The 13,080-nt window shown below is 53.7% G+C and overlaps 7 protein-coding genes across 7 annotated transcripts; 4 read left to right on the top strand and 3 right to left on the bottom strand.

Annotated features, from left to right (window-relative positions):
• Window positions 1-108: 108 nt before the first annotated feature.
• Window positions 109-1,428, bottom strand: BAUCODRAFT_39329 (uncharacterized protein). Its single transcript, XM_007683188.1, has one exon. The coding sequence runs from the start codon at window positions 1,333-1,335 to the stop codon at window positions 277-279; it is 1,059 nt and encodes a 352-aa protein (XP_007681378.1). The 5' UTR covers window positions 1,336-1,428; the 3' UTR covers window positions 109-276.
• A 453-nt stretch (window positions 1,429-1,881) lies between these two features.
• Window positions 1,882-2,933, top strand: BAUCODRAFT_317246 (uncharacterized protein). Its single transcript, XM_007683426.1, has one exon. The coding sequence runs from the start codon at window positions 2,066-2,068 to the stop codon at window positions 2,501-2,503; it is 438 nt and encodes a 145-aa protein (XP_007681616.1). The 5' UTR covers window positions 1,882-2,065; the 3' UTR covers window positions 2,504-2,933.
• Window positions 2,934-3,539: 606 nt separating this feature from the next.
• On the bottom strand, window positions 3,540-4,065 carry BAUCODRAFT_317502 (uncharacterized protein). The gene is made up of 2 exons (XM_007683425.1): window positions 3,706-4,065; window positions 3,540-3,645 (listed from the first exon to the last, which is right to left on the bottom strand). Exons 1-2 carry the CDS (start codon window positions 3,954-3,956, stop codon window positions 3,552-3,554), a joined length of 345 nt encoding a protein of 114 aa, XP_007681615.1. The 5' UTR covers window positions 3,957-4,065; the 3' UTR covers window positions 3,540-3,551.
• Window positions 4,066-4,246: 181 nt separating this feature from the next.
• Window positions 4,247-6,240, top strand: BAUCODRAFT_317249 (uncharacterized protein). Its single transcript, XM_007683424.1, has 3 exons — window positions 4,247-4,723; window positions 4,781-6,047; window positions 6,103-6,240. The coding sequence occupies exons 1-3, from the start codon at window positions 4,537-4,539 to the stop codon at window positions 6,221-6,223; spliced, it is 1,575 nt and encodes a 524-aa protein (XP_007681614.1). The 5' UTR covers window positions 4,247-4,536; the 3' UTR covers window positions 6,224-6,240.
• A 424-nt stretch (window positions 6,241-6,664) lies between these two features.
• On the top strand, window positions 6,665-9,439 carry BAUCODRAFT_317285 (uncharacterized protein). Its single transcript, XM_007683423.1, has 5 exons — window positions 6,665-6,746; window positions 6,800-7,025; window positions 7,089-7,304; window positions 7,359-7,462; window positions 7,829-9,439. The coding sequence occupies exons 2-5, from the start codon at window positions 6,969-6,971 to the stop codon at window positions 9,174-9,176; spliced, it is 1,725 nt and encodes a 574-aa protein (XP_007681613.1). The 5' UTR covers window positions 6,665-6,746; window positions 6,800-6,968; the 3' UTR covers window positions 9,177-9,439.
• Window positions 9,440-9,577: 138 nt separating this feature from the next.
• Window positions 9,578-10,125, bottom strand: BAUCODRAFT_79856 (uncharacterized protein; the record flags this gene model as incomplete). Its single annotated transcript, XM_007683287.1, has 2 exons — window positions 9,578-9,639; window positions 9,711-10,125. 2 exons carry the CDS (start codon window positions 10,123-10,125, stop codon window positions 9,578-9,580), a joined length of 477 nt encoding a protein of 158 aa, XP_007681477.1.
• Window positions 10,126-11,086: 961 nt separating this feature from the next.
• BAUCODRAFT_79790 (glycoside hydrolase family 17 protein) lies at window positions 11,087-13,077 on the top strand (the record flags this gene model as incomplete). The annotated part of the gene is made up of 3 exons (XM_007683279.1): window positions 11,087-11,705; window positions 11,759-12,098; window positions 12,648-13,077. 3 exons carry the CDS (start codon window positions 11,087-11,089, stop codon window positions 13,075-13,077), a joined length of 1,389 nt encoding a protein of 462 aa, XP_007681469.1.
• Window positions 13,078-13,080: the final 3 nt, after the last annotated feature.

Here is a 13,080-nt window from a genome sequence, read left to right as displayed (position 1 = left end):
GTGGCCAAGGAAGGCCCATGTCCGCAGCAGTGCTGTCCCTGAGCTAATGCTTCTCCTACGCTGCGACACCGGCAGAAACAGCATGCAGCAAGGTATAATTGTGGTAGAGTCGCTTCGATTACCAGTCCGTAGCAGCAGCAGTGGCATCGGGCTCGAAGCATAGTGGTTGCTAGGATGGGCTATACTAACAGATTAACCGACACGCGGATCCGGTTCGACGACCTAGATTTGGGAGGCCTTCTGCGGGACAACAAGTATCGCTTTTCACGATGTCAATCACATATAGGCTACCTTCCGCCCTGTGACGTCGCGGACGATTTGGTCCAAGTTGTCCCGCTTCCGCTTTCTCTCTGCCGCATCATGATCGTCGGTCCAAGTCGAATCTTCATCTTCCTTGTCAAGTGCGATCTCTTCGTCGGTACGAGGTCGCCAGCTCCGAATTGATCCATCTGTATGAGCCGAGTAAAGCTCCACATTGTGTGGACGCCAAGCCAGAGCGCTGGTCCTTGTGTTTAAGTTATGAATGCTGCCACCTTCGAAGCGTCGCATTTGAGTGGTTGGTATTCGCAGTCGTCTCAACAGTGTCCCGTCATGCATGCCAAATGCGAGAATCTCACCAGGGTTCGGGTAATAGACAATATCGGTCCCTGGAGGAGAAAAATGTGCCGGAGCGATAGCAGGTGTTAGGAGTGTCGTCGTGGTGTTCCTCAAAGATGGCCCGAAACTAGCTAGCGTGTTCGCGCCCGTAAGCATGTTCCACACGCGCATTCGCTCATCATGCCCAACCGTGACGAGGTATCTGGCATCATATGACCACGTGATGCCGTTTACGGCACCATTGTGTGCTTTTCCTCGCTCACGTCGACGAGCGCCGGTTCCGATGCCGTTGTAACCTACGATACCGGCACTATCGGTCATGTCGAGTACGCCCAGACTGCTTGCACTTCTTCGAATGTCCCAGAGCCGGCATGTGCCATCACTTGCACCACTTGCAAGCACGTTCTCATTCTTCGGATGCCACGCCACAGACAAGACTGACCCGGCGTGACCAGCCAGAGAGTGCGCACTTGATCCGGAGCGTAGGTCAACCAAGCGTACGGCAGGATGCTGACCGGCGCATGCAACGAGTAGGTGTCTAGAGACTGTAGACATTGCGTGCGAGTACACGATGGATCCAAGGTCGAAAGTGGCAGATGGTTTCAATGTTTCGGATGAGAAAAGCTTGACGGTCATATCGTACCCGCTCGTCAGGAAGGCACCTGAATCAAAAGGATAGAAAGAGATCTGAGTAACTCCCAAGCTTTCTGTCGTCGAGGTCCTTACTAGGATCAGCATTTGAAGCTAGAAAGACCTGGGTCAGCTCACCGAGCAACGTGAGCTGCTGGTAGGAACAGGAAAGTGTGGTCAGGGCCATCTTCTCCCCCGTCCAGATCCCAAATTGCTACGGCAGAGTCGGCACCCGCAGAGAGCATCCTATGGTAAGGAGTCACATTAATCTTTACTGAGAGCCCGGCAGGATTGGAACAATGCGTACCATCTACCCTCAATGCCGTCGATGCAAATGCTATAAACGCCGGGAGGGTGGGCTACATGCTCTGTGGCGGAAGTGGCCTGCAAGTGCGAGGACTCGGCATGGCGGTGATTGTGACTGAACCCGACCCTTGTCGCCAGCTGCAATGAAGAGAGAAGACGGTGATTCTGGGCTAGGGCTGCAGCCTGCGGCGCCACCGAAGCCAGCTCCCGGTTCAGCAAGAACGAGTTCATCTACCGTCAGCGGCATTGCTGCTTTCGGGCGTACTTGGTTCTCAGAATCTCCCATGAACTGTAGGGTTGGATTAGAAAGGATGTGGTATGTGATGTGGATAGTGAAGTATTGGAGTCGGATTGAAGCGGTTCCCGCAATGGGGTCTTGGCGCGCAACTGCCTCCACGCGGCGCTCACTCTAGAGTCTGGGCAAAGTCGATACACTATCCACAACAATCTGAATAGTACGAAGACGGGCCCGGACTTTTACTAGGGGACGCCGTCGGTGTGCTGTATACACTCTGCATCGATTCCGGAAACAATGACAGGAAAGGCAAAGGCAACACGCGCAGCGCCTACCCTCTACGACGCCGTTGCTGGCCGTGTGGGATACGAAGGTTTCCACACCGAATCAAGACCGTCGGAGCGTCGCGACACGGCAAGTACGTCGTTGGTACCAGTCCCAGCCGATGAGATGCTTTTTCGCCGCAAGGGCGCACCGACTCGCTTTGCGGAAGACGATTTGTACCTGGCAGATCGTCAACTGCTTCCATCACAGAGCTTGCCGGAGTCGGACCTGCTCAAAGTCATTCACGCCTATGTGTCGGACGCTTGGAGTCCTGGGAGAAATAGTGGTCACGCCACCAACCCCAGATCGATGGACGAAACGGCGCTTCTAGCGATGGGTCTTCTCCTCGAAGAAGCCGCGATCGCCACCCTGGGAAAGTCAGGAGACCTAGCCTTTGTGGAATCCGGGTAGCCGATTGCGAGCAATGCAGGACGTACTACGAAGAAATGACTTCATGATGGACGTTGCTGCCGAAGGCAAGTACACTGTACAGATGATCTCGATGCAACGATCGTCAGACTTGATGACTTTCAGCTCCAGCTTGATGGAGATCCTGAAGCTCGTCATGATGAGCGAAAATGTACCTCTAGGAGCTGGTTGATCCATTGGCGATCCGTTTGTTGAACGACGGATTGGCCTCGAGCTTTTTGTGCCGCATAATCTCCGTGCAATAGTTCTGGAAAGACGGTAAAAGAAATCAAGCGTCTAGATTTCCGGCTCACAGCTATGGAGAGCAGGTGGACCTTATCCGGTGGCCTGGGCATGGAAGTACCATCGACACCCTGCATGATTGATTACGGCCCACAAGGGTGAACTCGCGGAAGTAGGTTCCTGACGGCGGCAGCAGCAGAGCCGCTCAATGCCAGATCGGGAAACGATTCTGCTGCGTTATACAAGCATTCGAATTTCCGAAGGATGAGGCTGTAGTCATGTACGTGTCAAGCATTCATTGTCCCCACGAGCGCGCGCATGGCACATTATCGCAAGTTCGGTGCTGGGGACGGGTCTAACATGCGCCGAGCTAAGTCGATGAGCACAAGATGGACCGCACTCTCAATGGTACCATCGTAAAGTACGAAGTCAGTCGAATAAGGTCTCAACATTAGGCGATCGGCTTTAGCCGGTACGTAAGGGATGTTCTTCAGCAAGTGTTAGAGAGTCAGTAAGTACTACAGACAATCATCACAACGCAACTGTACTGAAAGCATGAGTATTTTTTACTTCGTCTGGTCGTCTACGCCCCACAGGTTCATGAGTACTTCATACTGCTCATGATCGAATGTGCGTTTTGGATCGAAGATGGCAGGCCGACAGTACGGAGTACTTCACGAAGCGATTGTATCAGTGACAAGATGATCATCACCGTGGATGGAACAAAACACAGTAAGGCATTCGTCATGTTTTCGTGGAGCTGCACAGCATACTATCACAAATAATGATGGCCGCTATAGCATATACACTATAATGATACATCCCTTTGTGTCAAAACTATCGTTCGCGGGCCGTAAACATGCGTCAGGCGAGCCGAGTGGACAGCTGACTCAATAAGATTACTTGGTAACGCCACATTGAATTAGCCTACAGACGTGCGGGATGAGGCTCTGCTCACGAACAACATCACCTTGTAATCGCCGGTTGCGCGAACTCGCGCACGACTGTTATCGGTAATGGCACCGGCACCAGATGGCCCTGTGATCTCGCGAGTCCAACAATACTCGTATTTGGCATGCCTCGCGTGGCAGTGGTGGAGACGACCCACTGGTCCACTTCTCTCCATATGGGCCTCCAGATCAACGCAGCTTTTTTGTGGACTCCTCTTGTCCGAAAGAGAGATATGGTCAGCTGCGATGTATGGCGGCTGCATGGGTTCGGCGTTCGCAGGCTCGATCAGATTGACAGCTCCCGCCCTGATTTGACTGTCGTTTTACCCGGAAGCCCAATTTAACCGGGCGCGTGACAGCCTGACTGTGCTCCACGGGCCTTGGATCCACTCTGGAGAGCAACCTTGGAGATGCTGTGGGCAAGACTCACGCTAACCTTCCCCAATCGAGGGGATGGCGAGGCCTAGTGGGGCGCCTGGCCAATGATCTCCTGCTTCTCGCGTAGGGTCGCCTGCTCGCTTCCCGCGCCCAGACTCTCCCAAATGTGCCGTGCTTTTCACGCACCCGGACCGTCCAGACGGTGGCGGCCGCGTGCTAGTGGTCGTTGCTTCACATCTTCAAGCATGTGTACCAATAGACGGGAGCCGCGGCCCATACAGGCTGAATTGCTTTTCGATGGCAAGCTCCCTTGGATAGTCCATATATTGTGCAGTCGTCCCCCAAGCCGAGAAACCAAGCTTTGAGAAGACACAGGGCGCCTCACTCATTCCTACACACTCGTGCTACCTTACACAGTCGCTTATCAAGCCCTTCTCCAAGCACCAACTCCAAAGTACATTCGCAATGGAGGCACCCACGAAGGGTACCTTCCGCCTGGCGGAGCGCGAGTTCCCCACGGTTACCTGGTACCGCGACCCAGCTCTGCGAAAAACCTACATTTGCTTGATGTTCGTCGTCATCACATCTGCAACCAACGGCTACGATGGTTCCATGGTCAACGGTCTCCAGTCGCTCAACGTCTGGCAGGACTGTAAGTCTCAAATGTGGTTATCTGAAGCAGCTGGACGGCGCCACTGACAAAATGCAGACTTCCACCACCCAACTGGTTCCATCCTTGGTCTCTTCTCCGCCATCATGTCCGTCGGCTCAATCACCGCTATCCCGTTCGTGCCTTACGCCGCCGATGGTCTTGGGCGTCGTTGGGGTATCATCATTGGCTGCGTGATCATGATCATTGGTGTCGTTCTCCAGTCGATCTCGATCAACTTCCGCATGTTCATTGGCGCTCGGTTCCTCCTCGGTTTCGGCATTGCTATTGCCCACGGATCCTCGCCACTGCTTATCACTGAGCTTGTGCACCCGCAGCACCGTGCCACGTTCACGACCATCTACAACACGACCTGGTACGTTGGCTCAATCATCGCCGCATGGTTGACTTTCGGCACCAACCACATCCCCAACAACTGGGCATGGCGCGTTCCGTCCATCATTCAGGCCGTACCGTCCCTCATCCAGCTGTTCTTCGTCTGGTTCGTTCCGGAGTCCCCTCGCTGGATGGTTGCCCATGGCAAGGTCGAGCTGGCTCACCGTACCCTCGCCAACGTCCATGCGAACGGCAACATGGATGATGAGGTGGTTCTTCTCGAGATCCAGGAGATCAAGGACACGATCAAGCTCGAGCAAGAGTTCGAGAGCAACGGTTGGTTGGAGCTTTTCCGTACCAAGGGTATGCGTCACCGGTTGATCATCCTGCTCACACTTGGTCTGTTCTCCCAATGGTCTGGCAACGGTCTTGCATCCTACTACCTCAACATCGTGCTCAACCAGGACGGTATCACCAACACGAACACCCAGCTTGTTATCAACGGCTGCCTCCAGATCCTGAACTTCATCGTTGCTCTTGGTCAGTGCTTCGTCGTCGACCGCTTCGGTCGTCGCACTCTCTTCCTCGTTTCAACCACCGGCATGCTGTGCGCCTTCATCATCTGGACTGCTGCCGCCGGCTCGTTCCACTACCACGCCAACGTCAACGAGGGCAACACTGTCATCGCCATGGTGTACATCTACTACGTCTTCTACAACATGGCCTGGTCCGGTCTGCTTGTCGGCTACAGCGCTGAGATCTTGCCATACAAGGTTCGTGCAAAGGGTATGACTGTCATGTTCCTCATGGTCGACATCGCGCTTTTCTTCAACCAATACGTCAACCCAATTGCTCTCAAGAACATTGGATGGAAGTACTACATCGTCTACTGCGTCTGGTTGGCCGTCGAGCTCGTTGTTGTCTGGTTCTACTACATCGAGACCCGCTACACCCCACTTGAGGAAATTGCCAAGCACTTCGACGGTGAAGAGTACGTTCCCCTTCTCCGATCATACATGCGGACTTCGTGCTGATACTTTTACTAGTGCTCTTGTTGGTGGTGCTGTCGCTACGGAGAAGTCTAAGCACCTTGCAGCCGAGCTTGGTGGTCTTGATACTGTTGACGTTGGGGAGAAGAGCGGTCATGTTGAGCAAAGAGAATTGTAGATATTGTCTCACATTCTCGTTTGGTAGTTGAAGTTCAGCGCTCGCATACTTGCCATGACGTAGAGGTAGATTTAGATGTGGAATGACACACGACCATCTCGATATGATATTCATCTTCTGCTTTTCCTTCTCTTAATGAATGCATCAAAATCCGAAAACGATCGGTTTCAGTTTGTGATTGAGCTCCCATTCCTGTTTGTGTACATTGGCTACTGCCCGTTTATTCCAACCTTATGGTATGAAGGGGACCATTAATAAGAGCTCCTGATAAGAAGGAAACCGGATCATTCAGCAGCAATGAAGCGATTGGATGTGTTATCGGTGTGAAGCCGGGGAACGCCTTCACACCCCTTGAGACTCAAGCGAAGCTTCAACATTGCGCGTATTTCCGTCAACGACGAGCTGCCTGAAGATAGCTTGATTGCGCGAACACCAGCAGATCCGCTTTACTCTGCACTCCGCATTGATGCTCAATCACCGACCGTGAAAGTGGCAAATAGCGCGTAGTACGAAGTACCTACATGTATTGATCGTTCCGTACATGACTCAAGACAGCTTTACTGACTCAGCACTAAGGCCCTGAAGCCGCAGTCTGTGCCCTCGTCCTCCATCAACTTGAACTTGTGGCCTTGTCAACTTCGTAATTGAGCACACTGTCCCTTGATGTGGCGGTGACACAAGCTGGTTTTTGCTGGAAGGGCAGCTCGAGAAAGGACGGACAGATCCTCGAGTGCAGAGGCCCTCCATGGCCGACTTCAGCTTCAGTGACGATCACGAGCTGCAGAATCTGAATGCACAGGTGGTATGTTCAGCATATTCGTGATCCGAGCTGCAAGAGTCTTGTGCTGATAGCTCTTTGATGCAGTTGACGGATCCCGAAGAATTCGAGCACTGGGAAAAGCTGGTGCGTGCCGCTGAGGCGCAAGAAGGAGGTCTAAACAGAAACTCCAGCCCACAGGCCATCGCCGCCACGCGGGACGTCTACGACCGGTTTCTGGCACACTTTCCGTTGTTCTTCGGGTACTGGAAGAAGTATGCCGACATCGAGTTCTCCATCGCCGGCACCGAGGCAGCCGAGATGGTAAGTTGTCTGGTAGAACCTCATGGCCCGCAACAAGCTGACGGAGCTGTCCAGGTGTACGAGCGTGGCATCGCCAGCATCAGCACTTCGGTTGACCTCTGGGCCAACTATTGCGGCTTCAAAGCAGAGACCAACCATGACATTGATATGATCAGAGAGTAAGTTGACTGGGCGCCCCCTTCCTTTCAAGCCCATAACCGTTATGCAGCGCGACTTGAAATGCGAAGACGAGGTCAACAGGGTTTCGTCAATTGCAAATTGGTGAGATCTCCAGCCCAGGTTGGTTGTGATGAGTATCTCACATTTACTGTTCAGAGCTTTACTAGCCGTCGCTTCGCTTGTCCAACGTTGAGTACACTGCCCGACATTCAATGCTTTGCATACGGAGGACATGTTGGCCATGCTCGTTGTTACCAACTAGGCATCGGACTTTACCAGAAGATGTTCGCTCTTCCTACCCTGCGTTTGCACCCTCAAACAACCCCACGGCAGCCTTGCCAGCAATACTAACGCGTGTGTTCCAGACTTTTCGAACGCGGGGCTGACAGTGTTGGCCTGGACTTCCTTGCGGCACCCTTTTGGGACAAATACCTCGAGTTTGAGGAGCGGCTAGAGGCACACGACCGGATGTTCGCCATACTCGAACGCATCGTCGTCATACCGATGCATGCCTATGCAAGATACTTTGAGCGGTATCGCGCCCTGGCACGTCAGCAGCCGATACAGAGGCTCGCACCACAAGATGTCACAGAGCGGCTTAGAAGCAACGTTGCGCGCGAAGCAGGATCAAAGTTACGGAACACTGCCGAAACAGAGCGCGAGCTGCGTTCACAGCTTGACGCTTACCACATGGAACTCTTTCAACGTACTCAGGACGAAACAACGAAGCGCTGGACATTTGAGCAGGAAGTGAAGCGACCATACTTTCACGTCAACCCGCTAGATGAGGCGCAATTAGAGAACTGGCGGAAGTATCTCGACTTCGAGGAAGGAGAAGGAGATTACATACGAACGAAGTTTCTCTACGAGCGATGTCTTGTGACAACTGCCAACTATGACGAGTTCTGGTTTCGGTACGCCAGATGGATGCAGGGACAAGGTTCCGAAAAGGAGCAGGAAGTGCGCACCATCTACCAACGTGCAAGCTGTTTCTTCGTCCCAATCTCTCAACCTGCCATACGGATCCAGTACTCTATGTATGAAGAGGCCGTCGGCAACCAGACAATAGCAGCGGATGTTCTTGAGGCGGTTCTCATGGTACTTCCCAGCCACTTCGAGGCCATCATTGCGCTAGCAAACCTGCAACGGCGGCAGCATGGCCATGAGGCGGCGCTTGGCGTGCTGCAACGGTACCGAGACAGCTACGAGACTACCATGTACGTAAAAGGCGCACTTGTGGGCGAGTCAGCACGCCTTGTGGCAGATTGCAAAGGCCAAGTGGAGGAAGCACGCAAGATCTTCCGCACCCAATCTGCTGGCCTCCAGGACTGCAGTATCTTTTGGATGAAGTGGTTCTTCTTCGAAGTCGGCCAGCCCATACGAAACGAGGAGCAACAGGCGCAGCACTACCAACGGGTCAAGGGCGTGTATGATGCTATGCGCGAGAGCTCACAACTTGCGAGATCTACCATGAAGGAAATCACCGGCTATTATCTAGCCTATCTTTGCGAGCGAGGCCCAACCGATGCCATGAAGGAGCTCATAGAGGTCGATCGGCAGGTGAACGGCCCACCCACCGTGCAGCAAGGCATGGAGAGGTTCATTGATGACGGTAAAATGGGGGATACGGCATCGTTGTCGAACGGCCTTGCTGGCGCCCCGATGCAGGTCGGCATGGGAATGCAAGGCGGCGGCGTGCACGGGATGTCCTAAAGGCTCATCCAGTGAAAGTGTGGAGCACAGCTTCCTGGCTCGTAATGTACATCAGATGCTGTGGTGGGCCTAGACATCCCACAGCTCCTGAGCATCCGCGAGCGAAGTGGAAGTGGCTGGCATTTACAGCGTTTCAGCCAGTGTACAAATTGGAAGGGCGACAAGCGCTGCTCCGGCTGTTGCTTTCGTGGGGCCGGAAGGCCAAGGTGACTGCAGCTTCGTCCGTATGGCTGTGAATAAGGTAGCAGGTCGGTTCAACCAATCTAGGCATTCAGCCTTGTCATGCAATGTGTCATCATGTGTTCACTCATCAAATGTTCAGCTTGCATATGAGTATTAAGTGCCCACAATGTGCGAGCGAAGTGCTTATAAGGTCATACGAAGCTTCGGTCTGCTCCCGTTCAAGGTGTATCTTCGGTGTTGAACAATATCATCAACCAAAGACTGCAGCCATCGCAAGAGACTAGCACGGGCAGTGCTACTGTCAGCGTGTCTGACGACAGCAAATGAAGCCTTTGAACCTAAGTTACTTACCAATCAGCTCTCCTTGCTCTGCATTCTTTTCCAGCTGATGCTCAGTGATGATAAACGCACTGCCGCAGCGACACGCTCTAGACCACAATTGAGTCTGCTCGTCGAAAGCCACGGTATCCAGATCCACAATCTCCATGCCTGTCCGTGAATCATCATGGTGTAGGTGAGAGGATGCATGACTGGAGCTTCTTTGCAGGCCGCGGTCATACTCTGCTTTGAGTCCTGGGTCGACGAGCACCCTGTAAGCCGCCGCCATCTGGTCAACTGATATGGCAGCGTCGCCGTTACGGTTGCCTTGAGTCTTGTCGGGGTGGTATTGCAGCAGTGAACGTCGATAAGCATCTTTGACTTCTCGCGCACTCAAAGACTCCGAGCGTTTGTGCTCAAGGCCGAGTATCGCATAGTAATCACACATCGATACACCTTTTGTTCAAGCTGCCGCTTCAACGCATGCGTCTAGTCACTATGACCTGAAGAGGTGTGCAGTCAACTCATTTCCTCGAGATCGAAACCATAAGTAGCATGTGACTCATGACTCCCCCGGTGACGCCTTGCGTGTAGCCCCGTAACGTTAGTGTTAGTCGTCCGTCTTGACAGCCCGTTCCAGTACAATCTGGCGAAGGCGTGGAAAAGGGTCAAGCGAAGGGTATCTGTGTCTCGTGCTTTGTCATTACCCCTGCCAGGCGACAGCCGTCTCCGAGACCGAGGCTCTGCGGCACTACCCTTTCTTTACTCGGCACATTCGCAGCGGGTATAGCAATAAACTTTGCATTCAAGGGTGATGAATAGACAGAACATGCAGGGTAGCTCGCTGCAACATGGTGCGCCGCCCGTGAATCAAGCATTCCAACATCACAACGAGCGGCTCCAACCTCGGCAAGAGTAACGTCAAGAGCCCGACGGCACGCTGCGGAGGTTTGAAATGCGATCGGCCAGGTACGCCGCTATGCACCTGCGCATTACGCCAGCTTCTCCATCTAAATGCACGCAACCGACCTATTCTCGGTTTGCAGCTAACAAGATGCGGGAAGGGCCTCGTGTGCCTCTTGCCTTTGGTTGCTTGACTGTTGTCTGGCGGGCCGGAGCCACTGATGATTGAGGCGAAATGTGAACACACAGCAATGCCTCCACGACATCAGAGGTCGTCCGAACGGCAAGGACGGATGCCCACGGTTTACACGGCGACGACTGCCCACAGCGACATCATGGTGGGCCTGTAATTGCCTGGTCACATTTAGACGGCTCTGTTCTACTTCTCAAGTTCACAGGCTCTCTTTGTTGTTCTGCGTTAGCCTGGAATTCTCTCGCTTGCTGGTTCTCCTTCCCACGTAACTCGGTACCCTATTGTTCCCGAAAGCGAGCGCAGCACCTCCGAGATGCGCATCTCGATTGCCATCGCTGCCACGGCAGCCTTCACCCTCGCTCACGCCCAGTATTCGGGGTTTAATTATGGCTCAACGTTCACAGACGGCTCTGCTAAACAGCAGGCCGACTTTGAAGCAGAGTTCACCCGGTCAAAGAACTTGCAGGGCACGAACGGCCGCTTAACGTCTGCCCGTCTTTACACCATGATCCAAGCGGACACTACCGATACTCCGATCTCTGCGATTCCTGCCGCCATCAATACACAAACCACCCTTCTCCTGGGTCTGTGGGCTTCCGCAGGACAAGACGACTTCATAAACGAGGTGATAGCCCTAACCAGTGCCATCACGCAGTACGGCACCAACTTCACGTCATTAGTTGCGGGCATTTCTGTGGGCTCAGAGGACCTATACCGCAATAGTCCAACCGGCATCCAAGCCAATGGATACAATGGGGGTGCTCAGCCCAGTGACATTGTCAGGTACATCAGCCAAGTGCGAAATGCGATCTCCGGTACCAGTGCATCTGCGATCAGCGTTGGTCATGTCGACACATGGACCGCCTGGGTGAATGGTTCCAATGCTGAAGTGATTTCTTCCTGCGACTGGCTGGGTATGGACGCGTATCCATGTACGTACATCATTGAACGTATTGTCTCCGGAGAATTACTGACCATCCTCAAGACTTCCAGAACACCATCGCAAATAGTATTGATGTCGGCAACTCTACCTTCTACGACGCCTATGATGCGACCCAAGGCGTGGCAGGAGGACGTCCCGTTTGGGTCACAGAGACCGGTTGGCCTGTGTCCGGTCCCCAACAGAACCAAGCGGTGGCATCAACTCAGAACGCGGAGATCTATTGGCAACAAATCGCTTGCTCACTTCTGGGAAGATACAATACTTTCTGGTACATTCTGCAGGACGCTGAACCTACGACGCCGAGTCCGTCTTTCGGAATCATTGGATCTGATCTGAGCAGCGCACCGTTGTTCGACCTGACCTGCAGCAACGGCAACGTCCAGTCTCCGGCGAGCCTGGCGAGCAGCGCCATAAGTACTGCATCATCTGCGACAGCACCGGCAAGCTCCGCAGGGGTGAATTTCGAATCAGTCACCGCCGCCACCCCGGCTGCAGAGACGTCTCCAAGTTCTGTCAGTATTGCTCAGACTTTGGTAGCGTCGACTGCTGGCCGCGCAACAACAAACGGCGTACCACAACAGAACAGCACCATGCAGTCCTCATCCTCGCACACCGTGTTATCGAGCGTCTCTATGAGTGTAGCTGGGACATCCACAAATAACAAGTCTACGACAACTCTTGTAACGATCAAGTCTTGCTCATCCGCCTGGCCCTCTGCAGCGTCTAGTCCAGTGTCCGCGGGCAGCTTGACAATGGTGCAAAGCTCACACTCGCCAACAGTTGTGAGTCAGCCATCTGCTTCTCTTGCCGTCTCTTCCACGGTCTCTGCATCCGGCACCGCGGTCACGCCCGCTGCGTCGCCAAGTTTCGCCTGCCCAACCAACCTGAGTGGCGCATACCAATACCCACATCTCATCGTCCCCGTGAACAGCAGCCAGCCAGATACTGCTTATGGCACCCAGTACAACGGCACCATCAACCCCACGGTTAGCACGATCTTCAACTTCGACCTGCCTGCCTCATACGCGAGGCAGACATGCTCACTGGTCTTCCTCTTCCCTGAGCAAGCGGCGCTCCAGACTTCTGCGTATACGTTCAATGGTCAGGGTGGAATGGCAGTCAACGAGCTTTCAAGCGCTGTAACAGCACAGACGACGTACAATACCGTACCGCAGGTGTCTGTCTCTGGGAGGGGAACAATCATAAGCCTGCAGCCTGGCAACAGCTACGTGATGGCCACCCAAGCATGTGCTGCTGGGTTCCGTGTTGCGTATGAGTTCGTCAGCACGGGTGGGCTGGATCTTGAATACTTTCAGGATGACAACCCTTCGCCACTCGGAGCATTCATCACAATTTGCTAAGCG

The sequence above is a fragment of the Baudoinia panamericana genome, assembly GCF_000338955.1.
Source record: "Baudoinia panamericana UAMH 10762 unplaced genomic scaffold BAUCOscaffold_15, whole genome shotgun sequence".
Taxonomy (NCBI): Eukaryota; Fungi; Ascomycota; class Dothideomycetes; order Mycosphaerellales; family Teratosphaeriaceae; genus Baudoinia; species Baudoinia panamericana.
The sequence above is the reverse complement of the archived record's forward strand: the minus strand, read 5'-3'. Positions and strand labels throughout refer to the sequence as shown.